The sequence below is a fragment of the Daphnia pulicaria genome, chromosome 1, assembly GCF_021234035.1.
Source record: "Daphnia pulicaria isolate SC F1-1A chromosome 1, SC_F0-13Bv2, whole genome shotgun sequence".
Classification (NCBI taxonomy): domain Eukaryota; kingdom Metazoa; phylum Arthropoda; class Branchiopoda; order Diplostraca; family Daphniidae; genus Daphnia; species Daphnia pulicaria.
Genome location: NC_060913.1, coordinates 25099197 through 25120548, shown reverse-complemented (window position 1 = coordinate 25120548; position 21352 = coordinate 25099197). Strand labels below are relative to the sequence as shown.

The window sequence follows — 21352 nt, the reverse complement described above, 5'->3', positions numbered from 1 at the left end:
ACTGCCAAAAAATGTTTAAAGAGATGTGCAAAGTAACTGAAACTGACTGTTTTGACAGCTGCAAATTATCAAAAAGCCATCTAGCGTTAGAAAAAAGAAACGTCCAAGTAAAACTTCGTTTGCGCGTAAGAACTAAGAAGGGCCTGATTTTGGAAACTATTACAAAGACGGAGTTTAACGCAACTAGCCCTAACCTACGAAAATAAGTCAATTGTTGGGTACCTGGGCATAATCCCGTGGTGAGTGACTTCAGGTGGGTCACGGTGGACGGAAGCGACCATTGAAGTGGTTTAACTCGTCATTGAAGACGAGATGGGTTGTGTAGCACGAGTAGTAGCACGAGTAGTAGCACGAGTAGTGGCACGAGTAGTGGCACGAGTAGTGGCAAGAGTAGCAGCACGAGTAGCAGCGAAGCTGGATGAGCGTACGTCACGAAGATGAGGATGTGGCAGAACGTTGGTGAAAGTCACTCTTCTGTCATGGACAAAGGCTAGCATTGGCTCAAGGATCTCCGTGCAAGGGCCACACAATTTCAATGAAGAAACTGCGTTGTAGATTGACACCTGCGGCCGACTCGTGATCTCCGGAAAGTAACAAATAGTGCTGAAAAAAAATTAGTTGGAAATTAAAAGGAAGCTAAAAAAAAAATAAGTACATCAAGTATACATTTTTTTACCATCAATGGATCTTGAAAAACTGCTTAGCTAGACAACATTTGCAAACTGATCCCTTTGTTGTTGTTGGTAACTGTGGTCCGTTGATCCATTTCATAGGAAGGAGTTGCAGTATAATTTAAATTTCTTCCCAGTTTCCCTCGCACAAAATCCATTCCTAAAGAATATGACCTGTCCACGGAAATCTAAATCATAACAAATAATGATGATGATTAAATGGAAAGGGTTAAGAATACTACTTCAAACCATAAGGTATAAATTAAACCTACGTGTTCAGCATCAAACGGCGTTTGAACAAATTACTATAAGATATGAATTGTACACTAGACGATGATGAACTGATGGTCTGAAACTCTGAATCCACCTTTACATAAAAGCATGGTATTAATGGATGTATACCATTTAAGACTATAAATGTTTACCTTTTTGATGAACTATAGCACTTTACACGTAGTTTTTCACAATGGAGATAAATGGAGATAAATAAATAACCTTTTCAAGACACACCAATAACATTCAACGTGAATGGAAGCGGCCATTGTTTATGTTGATGAATTAATCGACAGCATCTGGTGGGAGATTTGGGTACCCTTTTCTTTTAAAATTTTAAAATGAGTTTCACCTTCACGTAATATTGCTAAGAGGCATTATAAGAGCTACGAACAACGAAGAGAAGATTTACGATATTTATTCTGAAATCAAAATATTACAAAAATCTTAAAATTCACCTAAAACTGCAAAGAAACGTGAAAGACAAAAAGCTGAAGAAGAATGCCATATGTCACATTCAAATCAGATTCATCACAGTGATCACACAAGCAGAGGAGTTTTAATAGCGATCCGTTGTGCGAGCACTCGAGTATTATGAATGAACATGGGAATGAAAAAAACATTAAGATCGACCTTGTTCCATAGCTGCAGGCATATCCTTAAAGCATCAAACATAACGTTTGTAAGTAAAAATATATAGTTCTCTGTTTTCGCAAATATCGTGAGTCCAAAGCAGGTCACTAACAGAAATATTTGGCAGATCAATTCATTGTTCTTTTCTTATTAAACTGTACTTAGTATCAATGATAACTCATTTCTTCTTATTTTACATAGAACAAATGGCCGCAGTTAGCTTCGAGACGTTTGCAGCCAAACACATTTCGTTCCTCAATACTTAACACACACCAACGGAATGCTTCGATAAGAACATAACACATCTGCATGGGGAGGAAGAAATGATCTTAAACCTTCTTCAACATTGGTAGATTTACTACGGTCGGAATGTCTATGTCTTCTAAATTGATTGATGATGGACTGTACGGGAAACGCACCGTAAATGCGTGTTTGGTATCCATTAGCAATTTGCTCTGTGACTGCGGGTCGATTCGTTTTTCCAATTCTTATTGCACTTTGCGGATAAAAGAAATGGGAATTCGATCTTCCAATTCATCGGCTGGCGCGTACAGATTCAGAATCATGATGATCTGAGCGCTGGTTAATCGGGAACGCATGGTGCAAATATGCCTGACGTCATCGTCGGATTCTCTAGCTTGTAACAAATGTAACAACCATGCGGCTTGGATAATAGGCTGCAGGGTATCTACAATACAAGCACTCATAGTGTCCTGTCCATGAATATCCTGGTCACGCAGCCATTTTTCAAGATGGGAGATGTGTACCGAATCTGAATGCCTTTCGACCAGTGACACATTTCTTTACGCAGTAGGAGGTTGTTTAATGCGCACGCACAAATGTAATAGAACACCTGGCAAATAAGGAGAAAAGTTAAGTATTGAATGAAGAAATGTATGTAACCTACAAATATGCACGAAGGCAATACCTGGCGGAAAACTTGAGCGATAAGCGTTGGGTCTACGCCATATAACTGCAACACTTGGTGGAAAATGGTTAACTCGCGCAACAAATGTGCGATACGTACGACGACCACGAATCCTTCTCATCACTCTTGCTGCTTTTTCCTGGTTCCTCATGAAGGTGTTCAAGTTCGTCAAGTTCTCTTTCAGCTTCTTCCATCCGCTCCTCCTAAATAAGTCATATTTGTTTACAAATTAGAATAGCAGACTTTTGAATATTGTAAAATAAATGTATGTTCATGTTTGGCAAACCAGAAAATAATTCCTAGTAGAATATTTTAAGCTAGTATTTCAATGCTTTAGCCTAGTGAAAGATGAATGACGAGGTTTCATCAGTTTCAAAAATGAGACCACGACAAAGAAGTTATGTTAGGAAATCAGTGAATCTAATCAACTAGACAACTACCAATTATTAAACAATAGCCTACAAAATGTTTTGATGACAATGATTTGAATATTGTTCGCTTCTCCAATTAAGTAAAATCCATTTTAGTCTCACATAGGCTTAACAGGCTACACAAAATGCTAATGAAAACCTTTTGTTTGCTACTAAACTCATCTTGGTTCATTTCGTCTACTTGCATATACAAAACACTGACTTACTAAAAAAAAAAGCTTTCTTACCATTTTGAATCTATTAACGATTGAAAAAAGTTGAGGAAGACACACAAAGACGACACGTAAGACGTAAAAAGCTGAAGACACAACAAACACTGTCGCCATTTAAAATAGGCCACGCCCTTTAACGTCACATCGGAGTCGTTTTTATTTAAAATATAACATCTTTAAAAAACTTATTGACTTGATTATTGTTGAAATAGATTGGTAAAAATACAAACTTTAATTATATTATGATTTAAAATTATTCAAATCGAAATTAAATTAATAAAACTTGAAAAATGAGAGGAAATTCATTTTGCGAACGACGGCTGCAGTGCCAAGGCAAATAAAAGGAAAGCCCGTTTGAAACAAAGTAATTTCAGTTTGCAAAACTAAAATTTGAAAATGGCAGATCTCTGTTTTCTCTTTCAATGTCTTTCTTTGTCTGATTCTGAGAAGCGAAAGCGCACCTGTGAGTACGAGGATGAAGATATTCGACACCGCAGACCACAACGAATTCGTTTGGACAAAATATCCTCCGAGTTAAATGTTGTTGGGCTGCGTAATGTTGGAGAGAAGATTCGTCTCAAAAGATCCAACAAACTCCCGAAAATGGACGAAGGTGTCAGTCCCCTCTTGAAAGGTAACGGAATGGAAGTTGATGAAGACGTCGAGGAGATTGGGCGTAACTTGCCACGAGACAAAACGAACAATCGCCAACGTCGCATCGCTACTAATCCCGAACCGAATCAGCACCTGTCCGTCCGGAACACCAACCGATTCAAGACCTTACCAACTGGCAGCAACGGAAAAGGACACCAGACCCGTCAACCCGATCGCGGAAACCGTTTGAAGAACTTATTGGTCGTGAACTTGTCCGACCGCGGCCGGATCGTGGAATTGACGGGAATTGGGTCCAAACCGAACGTGACTGCTGGGGAGGGTGGAGATCTCAGGTCCCTTCTGGATTTAAAGCGAAAAGAAAAAGTCGAGGGAGTTCAGCAGGACCTCAGGTCATTCTTGAACTCACGGCGAAAAATAACACCTGTTCGTCGGCTTTAATTCTTGCTTTGGAGGGGGAGTAATTTGGGGTTGGATTTGAAGAGGATTGGCTTAATTTCAGTTTTGGAAAATTTGAATTTTTTTTTTTTTTTTTTTTTCAATTTTTTTTTTTCATTTTTTTTCTTTTTTTTTCAAAGCGTCATATTGCATGACTGTACAGATCAATAAAATTCATAAAATCCATAAAACCAATGTGTCTTGTCTTTTTATTACTAACAATATGCCGATACAACAGAACAATAACGGCAACGACAAAATTATATCCATCACACAACCCTTTCTTAATCAGAAAGGCAAATTGTTATAGGCGGTCAGAGCGAATAACAACGTCAATATTTTTAACAAACTATAATTAATTCTTTTCGCTGCCATCCAGTCGTCAGTTGCCAAGACTTTGGTCGAAAAGCGCCGGAAATGATGGACGGCCAACGTTTTCAAATGCTCCGCCGGATGGTTATATATCGGGGAGTACAAACAATTCGACACAATTTGCAGCAGACATTCAACAAACAATAAAATTTTCACACGGTTTTTAACTGCCCCAGCAAATAATCTATCGGCCGCCACAAAAAGGCGCAAAAAGGCCGATCGCTATCGTCTGATCCAGCGTTGCCAAGGACAACCGTCCGGTGTAAATATAGCATAGAGAATTAGAGACTCTTATTTCTTATCCATTTCTTGGAGGGAGCCGGAATCCAGAATTTGTTGTTTGTTAACGGGAAAACTCGGAAAACTACGTAGGCCGATGAGTTGACGGGCACAATGTGAACGCGGGAGAGACACTTTTGGCGGGATTGATTCAAAATGACCTCTTCCGCTCGAACCGGGTCGGCTGGTGCCGCCTACGACGTTCGTACACAAATTGATTTTCAAGGTGTGGCCATCGTCCAAGAGACCCAATTTCCATTTGAAATTGGGGATTTCCTCGGCCGAGAAACTGAACAACGACAAGGAATAACTCCATCACTTCTCAGGTGATTCCAGGAAGGCCAAACTGTTGAATGTTTCACTCGAAATCGAGTCTGACAAGTTCGCACTTTGACTGGCACTGTCGGGCCATAACTTGGTGTTGCTCAGACTTCAATTTCTTCTTGATTTAACATGTTCGCCAAATAGTTAACGGTTTAAAATTAAGCAGTAGCCTAGAGACCTCTGTGCAGGTGTAAATCTAATATAGGCAGATGGTAGATCTAATATACAGGAATGGATAAATTTAAAATACTCAAATAAAAAGGAATGAATATCTCAAGTAGATAGAAATGTTTATACCAATCCTACAATTGACTGAAAGAGTAAAATAAGTAAAAGTATTCTGTAACATTCACTAATTTAACTAGATCAAATCAACAAAGAAAAAATCGAAAGACTGATACAAGAAAGTGTGGTTATCAAATTGTTAACTATCGATGACAAAGGTGAGCGAAGATTGACACCGCTCCGGCGCCACTTTTTCACTTTCCGAACAAATCGAGACGATAAGGAACAACACACAAAGTCACCAGGACGTCCCATTAATCCAAGCAGTTTGTTTAATATCGTTCCCTGACTGTAATAAGTTTGACTAATCTTTTTTCTATTTCTAATCGAGTTTCTCTCCATCTTTGCTCGAGTCGTTGTGTACAAGATTTCAAATGCGGAAGAGAAAATAAACCATAACAAAGCTTTAGGGTTAAATGGCATCGTCAACTTCGGTCAAGTTCCTGAATCGATAATTGTCATACAAATTTTAAAAAAAGGAATGAATCATCGATCCTTCTTTTTGTTTCGATGATATATCGTTAACTTGTTGCGTCATCTTTGGAGATACCGTTATTGGCCGTTTAAATAGATGACTAGATAACTGCACAGTGCAAAGTAGTCCAGCACAAGGAAGTGTAAACATATCGCAAGGTATAAAATAATCAACGGGACACGAGCAGAATCGAACCAGTTGAACAAACTCGTACGAACGACCAACGCATTCAAAAAAGGTAAAAAGTAAACAAATCGTTATTCCATTTTTCAAAAACTTGACTACAATCAAATTTATCAGATGGCCAGCATTAAACTGTTGCTGATCGTGGCGTCAATTATAGCCACCTGCGCTGCTTTCCCATCAAGAATTCTTCAAACAAACAACAGGAAAAGCAGCAGAGAATTAGAAAATGTGGTCCTAAACAACACGGTGGAATTGGACCCGGAAGGCACATTCCGGCTCGACTGGGATATCGTTTACGACCAAGATCCCGCCAATCCTCTAGTCGTGATGGAAATGCGCGTAGCAACAGCCGGATGGTTCAGCCTCCGCTTTACATCCGCCGATCTCACCCTGGGCGACTATTTCTACGGAGCTTACGACGTCAACAAACCGGCAAACAGTTTCTTCCTGGACAAACATTGCGACCTGGTTGACGGACTGGGTTGCGAGACGGCAGATGGGCCTTCAGACGACCTCCGAAACGATTTCCAACTGATTTCGCTCGTCAACGGACTGGACTACACCGTGATGCGCATTGCTCGCGTAGTCGATACTGGACATTTGCAAGATGTCGTCATTACTGTAAGAATTTGTTTGAACACTTGAAAAGATAAATAGTCACTAAACAAATTTGTTTTTGGACTTTAGCCCGGTCCAATGATGCTAGGCTGGGCGTGGTCGACTGGAATCCAACAGAGTGGACTTGGGAACCAGCTGACCCCTATCGAGAAATTTGGATTCCAAAATGTTGCTCTCATTCCGGCAAAGTAAAACGCTAACGTCAAGACAACAAAATAGAGGAAACGAATAAACCCCAAGCAATTTAAGCCGCTATCTGGTTGATAATATCATGTAAAGAATACCGCACAATAAACCGATTAAGATGTAGACTGCTACTTTTGAGGCTGCCCAAAATTATAGGAAAATTAAGGACGCCAATTAAACAAAAAGTGTGTAAAAGCTATTCAATCAGCAATTCTATCAACTCAGCATCCACTGTCACACTTTTGCCACCTGGCATTTTTCTTTAATCGACACTTTCAAATTAGAAATCCAGAATGTGGCAAAGTAATCGCTAAGGTGGTAAAAGTAATTGACGACATTGACTTACCCTTTTTTTGGAGTGATCCCACACATTTCATAAGTTATTTTTTATTTATGTGTCAATGGAGTAGCACGGAATCCATCCCTCCAGGAAATAAATAGGTGATGACGTCTAAGAATTGAAAAGAAACATACCAAATCAGCAAGGTCATAATTATCAACTTATAAATATTGCATGTGGTATTAAGAAAAAAATTTTCATACTAGAGCATCATTGCTAAAACATTCACAAAAAGTCAAAATTTAAAAAAGCTTACAGCTTGGTAGTTGGTAGTATGTTGTTTTAAAAACATAGGCCTTCTCTTAATAGGGCTATTCAGAAATCTCAATTTGCTTTATAATTTTCCCTGCAGCAGCACTAACAATAAAAAAAATGTACCTGAGGAGGATACTTAGGTAACCGAAAAAAGTTTTGGTTCAATTCTCAATCGACGGCTCAAGTACGATAGAGGACAGACTACAGAGTAAACTCATTACTCAGTACAGACGACGATAATTTTGACAGCTGAGAGCTGACAGCAAATTGCTAGAAATTAAGAGCAGCCAGCAGCCCTGTCTAGTGGCGAATTGTAACATTAGAAATCACACATTTTTTTGCGCGCGTTTGAAAAAAAGTCGGAAATCAAAAACTAGACTACCTAAAATAAATACAAAATAAATGCTATTAACTAACTGTTATAATAATTACATCTGCAATAATTTACTTTAATTACAAAATAAAGGAATTTTAAAGTAAAAAGGTACATTCGCAAGAGCAAAGAGCCGGCAAAGAGCCCTTTCTTATGGGCAGAAGCCATAGAACAACGTCTTAAGTGTAAGCCCGGCAAAAAATAACACGGATAACACAATCTTCGCTTCTCTACCGCGACATTGGGGAAAGAATTTACAAAGATATGGTCGCTCTCAAGTCTCAATGTACTACCTGCCGATATTATATCACTTTTGTTATAGCGAATATAGGGAGGCCTACGTACCGGAGACTCTCCCGAATCAGCGAACGCGGACTTGTACTATGTATTCGGATGTGTCATTTCATCTTTTTTTTTTGTTCTTCTATTAGGTCAGTCTTATGAAGTCAACAGGCGAAAAATCGTGTAAGGGAAGCTCTCTGTAATAAAATCGAAACATAAAAACCCAACAAATAGCGAGGCTGGCAGAATTATTTGCCAAAGTTTTCGTAATAGCGCTTAGGGCCTAAAATCAGTAAATTCAGCCAACGACACAAAATTAAGGATGTAATTACACCGACGAGGTTTTGTTGCCTATTGAAAAGAAAATTCTCACGATAGTGGTGGCATTAATAATATGGTTGATTTTTGGGGTGGGAGAGTAAAAGCAAACATCGCAACACTATATGCCTTTATCAACTATGTCAAGTAATGGTTGCAAAGAGATTAGTTTGGTCGATTTCAAATGGACAAAGACAATGCAGGTTGCAACACAGCAACAAAGTTTTCATTTTATCTCATGTCATGTATTATCCGGTATTATGGCACGCCGAAATGGTCACGAAAAAAATTTGAAAAAAGTTTTGGCGCTATATACAGGGATCAAACAGGATGATGAAAATTGTGGCAGTGTTTCATACTTTGGCAACCAAATTTCTAAAGGTAATTTATGCGATATTTATTTCTATTGATTTCCCCAAAACTAAGATAACATTATTCAGATACAAACGGTTTTTTGTCTGAACTCGAGGTAAGTACCGAGGAATAAGCGGTGGAAATGTCCGCGTTTTGGAGCAAGAAAAGGGAATATTTGCATGCAGTTCTAATTCTGACCTCCAGATGGCGCTGCCAGTAATAACCATTCTTAATTTCTTATCAAAGAAAATTTACTTCTTTTCCATCGGTTCTGTTACATTCTCGCACTAAACACCATGCCCTGTAGTGAAATGTGAAATAAACCTTCTCTAGTGCGTTTTTTGCAAAATGGCAGCTAGTTCATCTGTCAACACGTTGACCATTGATCGTGCGAAGATTTTAGGAAAGGGAACTTATGGCATTGTTTATGAAGGTGCTTGGCGTGAACGTAAAGTAGCCGTTAAAAGAATTTCTTTAGAAAACGCAACGGGCAGTAAACGAGAAGAAAGTGCGTTACAAAAATGTAATCACGAAAACGTCATCAAATTATTTCACGTTGAGGAAAACATGGACTTTAAGTATTTTAAAAACTGACCTATCGTAGCTTTTAAAATTTGAAATACAAATTCTCACATTTTTTTTTAAATAGAATGTTCGCACTTGAATTGTGTGATGCCTCTTTGGACCAATTATTTCTTAAAGAAAATGACCCGAAAAAATATCGCGGCCCAATGCCGCCAGAACTAGACGTTCTTCTCCAGTTAGCTAAAGGACTCGAGTACATTCATCAAAATGGATTAGTCCATCGCGACATCAAGCCAGAGAACGTTCTCATTTGGGTGAATCCAAACACAAACCAGGTTTTGATAAAATGGGCTGATTTCGGTTTCAGTAAACTTGTCAGCGAAAGGGGAACTTTCTCGATGAGTGGTGTTAGAGGAACACGCGATTATTTCGCACCAGAAATATTGAAATTACTGGACGAGATTCATTCTGCTGAAACCGAAATTCAGAAAAGAGGAACCGTCAAGAGCGACATATTCGCAGAAGGCCTCGTCTTTGGCTACTTCCTTTCGGGAGGAGTTCATCCCTTTGGCACCACAAGTTTTCAAATTTCAGTAAACGTACGGACAAAGGAACCAGTCAACCTTCCCGGTAAATCAACATTAAAAATCAATAAAGAATATCAGGAATATCATAATAATTTTGCTATCAAACACAAATTTCGTTTAATTACGCATATATAGAATCGGAGAAAATTCGAAATATAATACAAAAAATGTTAGAGAAAGAACCGATGAAACGAGCTGCATCGTCTGATGTCGTTAATTTACTCGAAAAAGAAAAGAATGACAGACTAAAAAAGGTAACAAAAACGTTTCCCCAACTGTTATTTAATATTCACCAGTCCTTCCTTTTAGAATTCATACCGGATGTTCGACTTAGTTTCAAAAGAAAATTCAAGTTTGGAAGATTTTAGAAATCTGATACAAGACGGTGTAGATATCAATGCCAAAGATAAAAATGGATTGACGCCACTTTTACATTTCGCAAAAAACAAAAGTGGGAGTGATAATGTGGTGGAAATAGTTAGTCTCCTGATCCAGCACGGAGCCAATGTTAATTCACTGAACTGCGAAGGTAAAAATGCTCTCCTTTTATGGTGCCACAATCGCGAACAATATGAAAAAAAAAGTTTTTTGGCAATTATCAATCTCTTCATTAAAAATGGGATCGATATCAATTGCAATTGCAACGACGGATGGAATGCTCTTCTTTCGTTATGTCGTCATTATCAAAAGGAAAATTTAATTGAAATCATTCAACTTTTAATTGAAAATGGGATCGATGTAAATTGGAAAGATGACAGATACGGAGATAATGCTCTTACTTTATTGTGCGCAAATTATAAAAACGAAAATTTAATAATTGACATGATTCGACTTTTAATTGAAAATGGGATCGATGTCAATTGCACAACCAACAACGGAAATAATGCTCTTACTTTATTGTGCTCAAATTATAAAGACGAAAATTTAATTGACATTATTCGACTTTTAATTAAAAATAGGATCGATGTCAATTGGAAAGACAGATACGGAGATAATGTTCTGACTTTATTGTGCGCAAATTATAAAAACGAAAATTTAATAATTGACATTATTCGACTTTTAATTGAAAATGGGATCGATGTCAATTGCACAACCAACAATGGAAATAATGCTCTTACTTTATTGTGCTCAAATTATAAAAACGAAAATTTAATTGACATTATTCGAATTTTAATTATAAATAGGATCGATGTCAATTGGAAAGACAGATACGGAGATAATGCTCTGACTTTATTGTGCGCAAATTATAAAAACGAAAATTTGATAATTGACATGATTCGACTTTTAATTGAAAATGGGATCGATGTCAATTGCACAACCAACAATGGAAATAATGCTCTTACTTTATTGTGCTCAAATTATAAAAACGAAAATTTAATTGACATTATTCGACTTTTAATTGAAAAAAGGATCGATGTCAATTGGAAAGACAGATACGGAGATAATGCTCTTACTTTATTGTGCGCAAATTATAAAAACGAAAATTTAATAATTGACATTATTCGACTTTTAATTGAAAAAAGGATCGATGTCAATTGGAAAGACAGATACGGAGATAATGCTCTCACTAAATTGTGCAGGAATTATAAACACGAAAATTTAATTGACATTATTCGACTATTAATTGAAAAAAGGATCGATGTCAATTGGAAAGACAGATACGGAGATAATGCTCTCACTTTATTGTGCGAAAATTATGAAAACGAAAATTTAATTGGCATTACTCGACTTTTAATTGAAAAAAGGATCGATATCAATTGCAAAAACAAACCCGGAGATAATGCTCTCACTATATTGTGCCGCAATTATCAAAAGGAAAATTTAATTGACATCATTCGACTTTTGATTGAAAATGGAGTCGAAGTCAATTGCAAAGACAAATACGGAGATAATGCTCTCACTTTATTGTGCAAGAATTATAAACACGAAAATCTAATTGACATTATTCGACTTTTCATTGAAAATGGGATCGATGTAAATTACAAAAACAATTTTGAAGAAAATGCTCTCACTTCATTGGCAACAAATTATAGAAACGAAAATTTAATTGGCATTACTCGACTTTTAATTGAAAATGGGATCGATGTTAATTGCAAAAACCAATTCGGGTGGAATGCTCTCATTTACTTGTGTAGATTTTATAAAAACGAAGATCTAATTGACATTATTCGACATTTCATTGAAAATGGGATCGATGTCAATTGCAAAGACAAAGACGGATGGAATGCTCTCATTTACTTGTGCAGATTTTATAAAAACGAAAATTTAGTTGGCATTATTGGACTTTTAATTGAAAATGAGATCGATGTCAATTGCACAACCAACAACGGAAATAATGCTCTCACTAAATTGTGTGAATATTACGAAAACGAAAATTTAATTAACGTAATCAAATTTTTAATTAAAAGTGGATTGAATTTGACGGAAGAAACGTGCGCCTTCTTCAAGAAAAATTATCACAAAAAAAATCGCGATAAAGTCTTGCAATTACTTCATGAAATTTTACAGCAACATCCAGTTGGACCAGCGACTAAACGAATGAAGTTCGAATAACGTTGACTTAACTTTTAGACACTTTGCAATATAATAAGTCAGTTTGTCATTCATTTTGTCTTAACTTGTGTATGTTTCCCCCCTTAGAAGTTAGAACGTAGTTATCAAAAAGATTTAATAAATTACTAATCAATATTGTGTATGAACGACTCTTAATCTGGCACCTTGATCAAGAACGGTGGAGAAATATTAATAAAAAAAAATCCCATGTAATTACTAACCACTGCCTACTATAACAAGTAACAATTCGTGGCGAACAGCACATCACTTTGCTGTTTGCCACGAAGCAAAATCGCAAAATCCCCTCTAGAAAATAAGCTTTTTAAAAATGCAGTTAAAATTAGTTAATAAAAAATGCAGAAGGTTTTACATATTTCTTTCATTTCCTGTGCGGTTTCATCCTCGTATTCGATCGAGAGAAGTTATAAAGGTCTCATCAAGGATGGATCGCAACAAATTTTTTAAATGCTACAGCACATCCTAAGCAATATAATATGCAGCACATCCAATACAGCACAATTCAACTGAACTGCCGGCTCGACTACCGGTATCCTTGTCTTTGAGTTCAAGATGTCAAATGCGGAAGAAAAATAAAAATAAAACAATGAAATTTTCTTTAGCCTATATCGCATCGTCAACTGCCTGAATAAAAAAAAACACGGTTTTTTCTCTTGCATGGCAGTTTGTACCGACATCAGGTAAATGTAAATTAAAACTTATCGAAGGTTTGCTTCTACCGACTTATCAGTTGGCAGTTGCCTCAACAAACGACGTACAAAACGGAATATTGGAAAACAAAAGAAAAGTTATTTAACTCTTAGTCGTTTACAACTAAAGCAACTGAGTCCTAACAAATCATCATTTGCTGAAGTTTACTAGCAGATTAAAAAACTGATTCAACCCTACCGTATTATGGTACAGCTCATGTTTATGCCGCCAGTATCAAACACCAAGTAGGAATGATTGATTCCATAAAGAGATCATTGTGTATAGGTGCTGCATCATTGCTTCGATGCAGCACCTATATATTTTTAAAAACATATGAGGTAAAAACAGGGCAGAAAGAAAAAATGTTGAGAACATGTTACAAACATGTTTCCGAATTTTTCCACAAACAAACTTTATAGACATCACCTAGCATATTTCTTAGATCTACAATTTCAAATTAGATACCCAGAAGGTGTCATCTTCATGACTAAGGGAGAAAAAGACTTTGACGTACCATGTTTTTAAGATGCCACAGATTGTGTAGAGTAATTTCTTTCTTGATGTTGAGCAACACACAGAGTTGATCCCCCCAGCGATGTGTTGTGCATGAACAAAAGTTCTTTTAATTTGGCACCCTGATCAAGTAAGGTGATGAAATCTAAGAATTCAAAAGAAATTAACAAATTTGTTCCATGTTATTGACTTACATACATGTTATTACCTACAGAAACACGTGATCACAAAAATGTATAAAATCTTGCAGGATGATAGTTAATCTTACTGAATCTTGTTATTTAAAAAATGTTTTCATTTGCACATGCAGCTTAAGCTTATTATAGCTCAATAATAATAACATGAAGGAGAAATGATAGTAATAACTTACCGGCCATATCGACGCCCAAAGTGTATTCCTCGACGCAGACTACCAAGACGCACAGAGTACAGACGATAACTTTGACAGCTGACTGCAAACAGCAAAAATATGCGAGCAGCATTATCTAGTGGCGAATTGTACATTTTTTAAAATCTGCTAAAAAATCCGAATTATTAGACTATCCATAACCAAAGGGATTAAAAATAAATGCTATAGACTAACTAGTTTTAAATACACGGTCTATAGAAATATCAGAAATTTCTTATATGCTGAATTCCAAGTACAAACAGGCTGTCCTTATCAGAGTGTGTAAACAGATTCAACAATTCTATTGGGATTTTCTGTATTGAAAAATCACAGTAAATTTGTTAAGTTCTAGCACTCAAAAGTCAAATTTCTTTTAAAATATTTTCGAGAATTAAACGACGTTTCTCCAGGACGTCTACCCAATGGATCTCGTAGCGCAGTATTTCGGAAGATGCCATTAAATGACTAATTGCGTCCTTGATCAATTCCTAGAACGAAAAAAAAAAATAGTAATTTCAACACCACACATCACGGAAGGCCTAATCCCCAATGAATTGTAAATACCTTGAATTCAGCAGAGCCACGTTTAAAAGCACGGTTAGCTTTGGGTTCCGTGACAGACTGTAGTTCAAACAGCAAATGGCCTCTCAATTGACTCAAACCAGGTTCAATGACATCCGCAAGTTTCAATAGCTGCCGGCAGTAATTCAGCTTCCTCTCAATCAGTTCTTCACTCAAATCTAAACATTAAAATAACACACATGTGATTACAATAAAGTCGAGCGACATGAATTACAGCCCAAAAAAATGAATGAATTGAAGCATTAGAAAAGCTTAGAAAAATTGTGTTAAATCATACTATTTCAAGTAGCAAAGATCAACATGCAAAAGCGAATCTTCATCCAGACATCTTTAGTTGCTCGCAGCCGCTTGCCCAGGTTAAGTATAACTCCTTGAGAATAGAGTCAAACATTCTTATAGAAACCATGGTAAAGAAGTTGCGGAGTATTTCCGTAAAGCTGAACGAGGGCGTATTTGGCCTCTATCACGTGACAGCTATCCGGATGGATAGCTCCGGAATATTTCCGGATAAAATCTTCTAGTAATTCCGGACGATTCCGTGCCAGTTGAGCAATTTGTTTCAATTCCATCCGTGCGGAATCATGGACCCTTTTAACTTGTTCGACTTTCTGCACTGATCTGCAATCGCTGCACTCCCAATTTGACATTTGATCGAGCGAATTTTGACTTAAGACCGCACCTCCGCAACCTGTACACTTGACAGCGCTCAATAATGTCCCCAGTTCTCTTGGGTCCGCACAGCGGCTGCATTGGCACCAAAAATGTTTGGTGGATTTCAAATGCAAGCGACGATCCAGGGTGTTCCAAAGGCTTTGCGTGTAGGTGGCGCTGATTTTGTGTCCAACCGGAATAGTTTTAGTTGCCAAAATTCTTATCCGAAAATCAGCCGGATCGAAAACATGCCGAGTATTTGCTACGCAATCGTGGTTCATTAGCGACGCCGTAGGATACAATCCTCGGACACTAACGCGTCCCTGAACGCGGATCTCGAAGCAGTTGGTCTCCAAAATTCCGCAAACTCGCTGGATACTTTCGGAATCGTATTGGGTCAGCAACAGTCGATAGCGCAGGAAACTGGAAATGTTTTGTTCAACTAGTCGGTAGATGTCCGTACCCCGACGTTGTTCCAGATTTGAAACGAGCCCGTCTAAACGCTCCCTATCCGAATCCGGCAAAGTCAAGTAGCGTAAAGGAGTTATGCATTGATACACTTGGCTGTTGATGGCGCCCTGACTGAGATGGTTGGTCATCAAAGTCGGATCAATCATTTGGCATTCTCCATTTTTGTGCAAGGCAGATTCTTCGCAAGCGGCCGAACACATTGGCCAATTACAACGCGAGCATCTATAAGAAAAAAATTTGGTTATTACTGGTTAAATGGTATATTAAGGTTTGGATATTAAATTACCGATAAGTGTCAGTGATGGGCTTATAACAGCCAAGACATAGCGGCAATGTTTTCAATTTGGGTCCGACCACTAATGGTAACTCCTGCAGGATCACTTCGCCAGCTTTAATGAGACGACTAGCCACCAGATAACGGCCTTCAGCTTCTGATTCTTGGATCTAAACCAACCCAAAAAGGATTTATTCTCAACAACTTGGACGATTCGAATGCGAATAAGTTTGTCATTGTGTCAGACAAACCTTAAAAGGAGGTCCGCACAATGTCTTGTGATTTGTCCAGTCGGCTTTCTGGTGTTCGCGGGAGCAGTAGTACACTCTGCGGCACTTTGAACAACAGTTGGTGGAAGGCAATTGACACTTGGCGCACGGGAAATGTTGAACCATTTTTTGAATTATTTTGTCTCGCTCGTTTTCTTTTGTTTTTCTTTTGAAAATGTTCGGCGAGGGAAGTTGAAATGAAGACCTTCACATTTGTTGCGAGACGAAAGGGTGATGACGCCGACTCGTGTCCACGCAGTTCCTATATTGTGTGAGGCGTCGACCCCGTTCCGACACTCTTTCTCTCCACCGGCACGAAAATAGATTTTCGTGATGTTGCCGTACACAGCTTCGGGTCTAGACACTAAAAACTTTCGCTTCCCATTTTCGTATAAGTCACGGTTGTTTTAAAAAAATTGACTGCACCTTTAAATACATTCCCCCCATGAGAAACCCTTTTTTAAAACTCTCTTCATATGCAGCCGCTTTAGTCTGTTCAACAGACCCAAAAATAAAGAAGTTAATTTCACAATCGATCAATACAAGGACTAGCATTATAGAATTCATTTCCTGTTTACTATTTACGAAGATAAGAATACGCTTCTTTAAATAAACAATCGAATAAGCATCGCCAACAACTTGAGAACGCATTCGAGGCCAAAAATTTAAATGCTACCCAAAAGTCCGGAAAAGAGTTCAATTTTAAAAGACTAGCTTCAAGATAAAAAGAAGTGATTAGAGGCGAGGGTTGCCAAGTATTTTTAGCTTTCGGGATATGGTCAAATTTTTTTACGTGGGGAATTTCGGGGTGTTATGAATAGTTGAATAGTTTGGCCTATTAATTGAAAACGATAAGTTGGGGCTTTTGCTTTTCTCTCGTTCGGGCTGTAAAGATGCACCTGGTTGCTATACGCGACGTTATCTATCCCGAACCTAATATCTCGGATGACGTTCGCTATCAATACCGACTCAACCGACGTCGTTTATCAGTCTAGGCATGGGTCCCCATTTCTACACCAAGGTATATCACAAGAGCATCCTTCCCACCCGTATTTTTTGAGCTTTCTGCCGTTGATTCATGGCATTTCAAATCGATGAATCAACATGAAAGTAGGTGTTTTCATTCAACTGTGCTTCCTCATATCCATTGGCTACGCTCAACAAACGCAAGGTAAATGGAAACAATTAAATAGGATATTACTGTTATTGACCCAGAAATAAAAACAGTTCTTCCGGAAATTTTACAGAACTTCCGGAACATGTCGATAAGACGACCTGCATTCCCCTTAAAAACTTACGAGACTCGTTGGTGCAACGGGGACTGGGAGAAGCCCGCAAAATACGAAAGGCATGTTTAAAAAACCATTTGAAATAAAAAAATATTTTATAGGAATAATGACGACGAATCTTTTTCCCTAATTAAGGTTCAACTACATTTGATCGGAAGCGGTAAGAGATAACCCGATTAATCGTCAATTAGTCGGATGATATTTTAAACGTTCTGATTTCTAGGAGATATCGATGTGTCTGTCGCTATTGCAACTCGTTTTCTCGACGAAGCTGCCACCAGACCTATCGTTCACCAGTGTGGAGATTATCAAGGAACCGCCAATGACGTAATGGTAACAGTTAGTTGTTTAGAGGAAAGAGAAGGTGCGGATATTGAGGGCTACACTGGGTATGCAATCTACGCTCAATTTCACGGCGACGTCGCCAATCAAGATGCAGCTATCTGCCAAATGGACATAGTCCTCTACGACAGTACGTACATATTTCTTTCTAAAATTACAACTAGAAACGGTGCTACTTACCGAATTCTTTGGCTGCAGAGTATGCCAACCAGAAAAGTGAAAATCTGAAAAGTTTGGTCATCATCACCGGCATAGTCTTCGGGTTGATTCTTGGAGTCGCTGTTGGAGTAATCATCTGGTACCTCTGCGTCAGAAAGTAGGTATTTGAGTAAAGTTCCAATTTTCTAACACAAAAGGTAATTATAACAAATTTACTGTACAGGCAAAGGACGGTGAAAGATGAACTTCCTTCCGGTGTGCAATACTGGGAGGAAGAGGTTGCCAAAGAAGATGTCAAAAGCAAAAAGAAGCCAGTAGAAGATGATTATGATGACGAAGTGTTTTTAAGTTGATGCGATCATGCTGCCCATGCATTCTTTCGTTAAAAATTTTGTATCCAACCATTTTGTAATCACGAATACGTTATAAATTATCTTTACGAGTTTCAAAATTACTTACACTTTCGCCTACAATGATGACAGTTGGTTTCTCACCTGTTACGCCTGTAGATCACCTGTAAACATCACGAACAATTCTGCTAAGTATAAACAAGGAAACGCCTTTTAAATAGCATTTCGTGAAAGAAAGTGTATTGTTTTTTTAGAGATGTTTTTCACTTCTCAAAAAATCTTGCGTTCATTTGAGAATTGAACCAAAGAGAAAAATGCGCGTTCGAAATTTTTTTGCGATTTTTGTTGCTGTCATTGACGTGTAAAAGTGTAGGGATTACAAAGTAAAATCGAATGGTTGAAATATTTGCCGAAAACGGGCTGTTTCTTTAACCTCTTGGTCCTTTGAAGACGGACAGTTTTTCCAGTCGACTCTATCCATGCAGTTGAGTAAATCTTGATTGGCCAGCACCTCCCGACCAAACTGCAAAGGGAAGCGCCCTTGTATGTGAGATACGAAGCGCTCCTTCTTCGGTAGCTCCAGGAAAAAGTATGGTTTGCCGGAGGGGACAGCTTGGCGAAGTTCGGCGTGCGGCGGAAGCTCATCCAAGTTGATGGATTGCATAGCGGCCATTTCAACGAAAACTTCTTTGACGAGATCTTCCTTTTCACTCGGAATGGCAACGCACTGGATCTGCAGGTGAGGCGATTTGAAGCTCCGCTCGAAAAATACGACGCTCTTACCTTTTGTCTTTAGCGCTTTCGTGATTGCTACTTTAAATGTATAAAAGCGGTTAAGGAATTTCAGTTTCACTAATATTAATTTTTCTTATCAAACAAAAAGGTAAATTGAATGAAAAAGGATATTTGTCAACTTCTTCCAGGACTTCTTCCGGTAATTCAATTATGCTTTGATAATGCCCTATTAATGATTTCAAAAAATTAAAATTTCGAAACATAACACAATTTTAACAATTAGTTACCAATCGGTAAAATCAAGACGTGTTCAGGTACTAACGGACCCTTGGGCATCGCCACGTAACACTATTGAAGACAATTAGACAAAACCAAATTAGAAAAACTGCAAATGGAGCAAGAAAGATATTTAACTACTTACATGTTCGCCCACACTAATGACCAAATGTTTTTCAACTTCAGGACTGGAGAGGCAAAACCAACAAGGGCCTATTAATAAAATAATTAAATGAGAATAGGAAATACAAATATAACGATGAAAAAAAATAATATTACCCATAGGCTTGGGAGGTGGTCGCGGTGGTCTTCCCTGATTGTTCTGTCTGCGCTTGTTACCCCGCGTGTTTCCAGACATGACATCGGCACTGACATCGTAGAAATATTGATTCCCTAATGCTTCCTGTACTTGGATAGAATTTTATGTGTTTTTCAGTAGAAAAACGTGATGAGTATAAGAAACTTTGACTTGCCTTTCTAGCTTCCGTTTCATCTTCTTCCTGCGTGACAGCGTATGGGCAAGGAGTTGTATTGGCTGGTTGTTCATTAAGTTTTAGCGCTGGCATTTTCGCCATTGGGGCAATGTTGAATGCATAGATCCATTTGAGTTTATTTGCATTGCCAACTTTGCCCAATGCAATAAAACGAGAAACGTGAAGTGTCTTTTCTTGCAATACTTCGTGGTTTCTAATTAAATGAAAACAAATTATGATCTAAGCATGGGAAATTCACGACGCTTATTTATTACCTATACGGCAACCGCTCGTAGTGTATCCCTTCTGATCCAGCAAAATGGTATCGAGGTTTGATCCTTTGAGCTAGTCGAGAAAGCAAAGCAGATCCAAACTTTTCACTATTTGCACCTTCCTTTAAGAGAAAAATAGAATTTCTTAAATGAAATCTAACTTAAATGAAACTATTGCATACCAATGGGAGAGCCAAATTTTCAACACCTTTTGGCCACTGTGATGTCAACAGTATGTCTACTCCTGTCGAACCATTTCCAACTTGAACTTCAATTGACTTGATAGCTTCCATCGTGAAGCCAACATCATTTGGCTTGGTCATCATCTTTTGCTTGCCACTGACATATACCATTTTCAAACCACTACTTCCAGTGAATACTCCATAATCACCTAATAATACATATGTTACAGCCTCCTTGGTATTAACGAAAAGCTCGAGACCTTACCAAGGTAAGTCAAATTGTTGCAAACTTCACATCCCTTCAAATCTGGGAGATAGCGAGAATGTTCTGGCTTGGACGATCCCAAAATAAATGTTGGAATAGGAACTGGAAGAAAAAGATTGTTTTAAATTGGTTACATCTTTTAAAGAAGTAAAATTCCAACACACCTTGTTTCTCAGCTATTTTGTAGGATTCTAGCTGAGCTTCAGCAGCAGGTTCAGTACTGAAGAAGTCCCCAACACAAAGCTAGAATTTAATAACATTTATTACACAGGATAAAAACATTACAATCCATTTAAATTTGTCGGTATCCCAGCGGTCTTACCAACATGTCGAACGGCCCAGATTTTTTGTTGATCGTTCGCACACGATTAAATAGGGCATCATATTGACCCTCAACGTCACCTGCTACAAGACTGATAGAAACAAAAAACTCGTTACATTTGATTAAAAGCACACAAATTTGTTAAAAAGAAAAAACCTTCTTACATTTTCAAATTTTCAGCCATTTTTGCTATCAAGAGCAGACGACTGTTTTAGAAACAACATTGCCGGATCTCAAATTTAACTCATTTTGACTTAAAGAATATAAAAAAATAAAGCACGAAAATCCCTAGAATCATTAGCATATCAATTCGCCTTGAGA

General features: G+C 37.9%; 5 protein-coding genes and 1 long non-coding RNA gene across 11 annotated transcripts in view; 3 read left to right on the top strand and 3 right to left on the bottom strand.

The window, feature by feature from the left end:
* Positions 1 to 21352, bottom strand: part of LOC124316898 (28S ribosomal protein S35, mitochondrial-like) — a 148002-nt gene that overhangs the window by 5447 nt on the left and 121203 nt on the right. The window lies entirely within an intron of this gene.
* Positions 1537 to 1869, top strand: LOC124320158. The gene is made up of 2 exons (XR_006913792.1): positions 1537 to 1626; positions 1779 to 1869. It is a non-coding gene; the product is annotated as an uncharacterized LOC124320158 (long non-coding RNA).
* LOC124316779 lies at positions 6017 to 7046 on the top strand. The gene is made up of 3 exons (XM_046782718.1): positions 6017 to 6171; positions 6234 to 6740; positions 6807 to 7046. Exons 2-3 carry the CDS (start codon positions 6234 to 6236, stop codon positions 6927 to 6929), a joined length of 630 nt encoding a protein of 209 aa, XP_046638674.1. The 5' UTR covers positions 6017 to 6171; the 3' UTR covers positions 6930 to 7046.
* Positions 14326 to 16910, bottom strand: LOC124315278 (SET domain-containing protein SmydA-8-like). 2 transcript variants are annotated; one of them, XM_046780847.1, is made up of 5 exons: positions 16349 to 16880; positions 16110 to 16267; positions 15105 to 16045; positions 14684 to 14859; positions 14326 to 14607 (listed from the first exon to the last, which is right to left on the bottom strand). In XM_046780847.1, the coding sequence occupies exons 1-5, from the start codon at positions 16490 to 16492 to the stop codon at positions 14482 to 14484; spliced, it is 1545 nt and encodes a 514-aa protein (XP_046636803.1). In that variant the 5' UTR covers positions 16493 to 16880; the 3' UTR covers positions 14326 to 14481. The 2 variants fall into 2 exon arrangements, 1 of the variants encoding a protein (XP_046636803.1); XR_006911487.1 differs by lacking the exon at positions 14326 to 14607 and having other exon boundaries at positions 14772 to 14859; positions 14979 to 16045; positions 16349 to 16910.
* LOC124316559 lies at positions 17336 to 18607 on the top strand. Of its 2 annotated transcripts, none has more exons than XM_046782574.1 (6): positions 17336 to 17537; positions 17614 to 17714; positions 17791 to 17815; positions 17879 to 18127; positions 18196 to 18313; positions 18380 to 18607. In XM_046782574.1, exons 1-6 carry the CDS (start codon positions 17471 to 17473, stop codon positions 18507 to 18509), a joined length of 690 nt encoding a protein of 229 aa, XP_046638530.1. In that variant the 5' UTR covers positions 17336 to 17470; the 3' UTR covers positions 18510 to 18607. The 2 variants fall into 2 exon arrangements, with proteins under 2 accessions (XP_046638530.1, XP_046638538.1); XM_046782582.1 differs by having other exon boundaries at positions 18196 to 18317.
* LOC124315202 (CWF19-like protein 1) lies at positions 18725 to 21311 on the bottom strand. Its single transcript, XM_046780715.1, has 12 exons — positions 21196 to 21311; positions 21032 to 21122; positions 20874 to 20952; positions 20710 to 20811; positions 20445 to 20653; positions 20266 to 20384; positions 19991 to 20204; positions 19797 to 19920; positions 19663 to 19730; positions 19529 to 19589; positions 19413 to 19467; positions 18725 to 19327 (listed from the first exon to the last, which is right to left on the bottom strand). Exons 1-12 carry the CDS (start codon positions 21213 to 21215, stop codon positions 18883 to 18885), a joined length of 1587 nt encoding a protein of 528 aa, XP_046636671.1. The 5' UTR covers positions 21216 to 21311; the 3' UTR covers positions 18725 to 18882.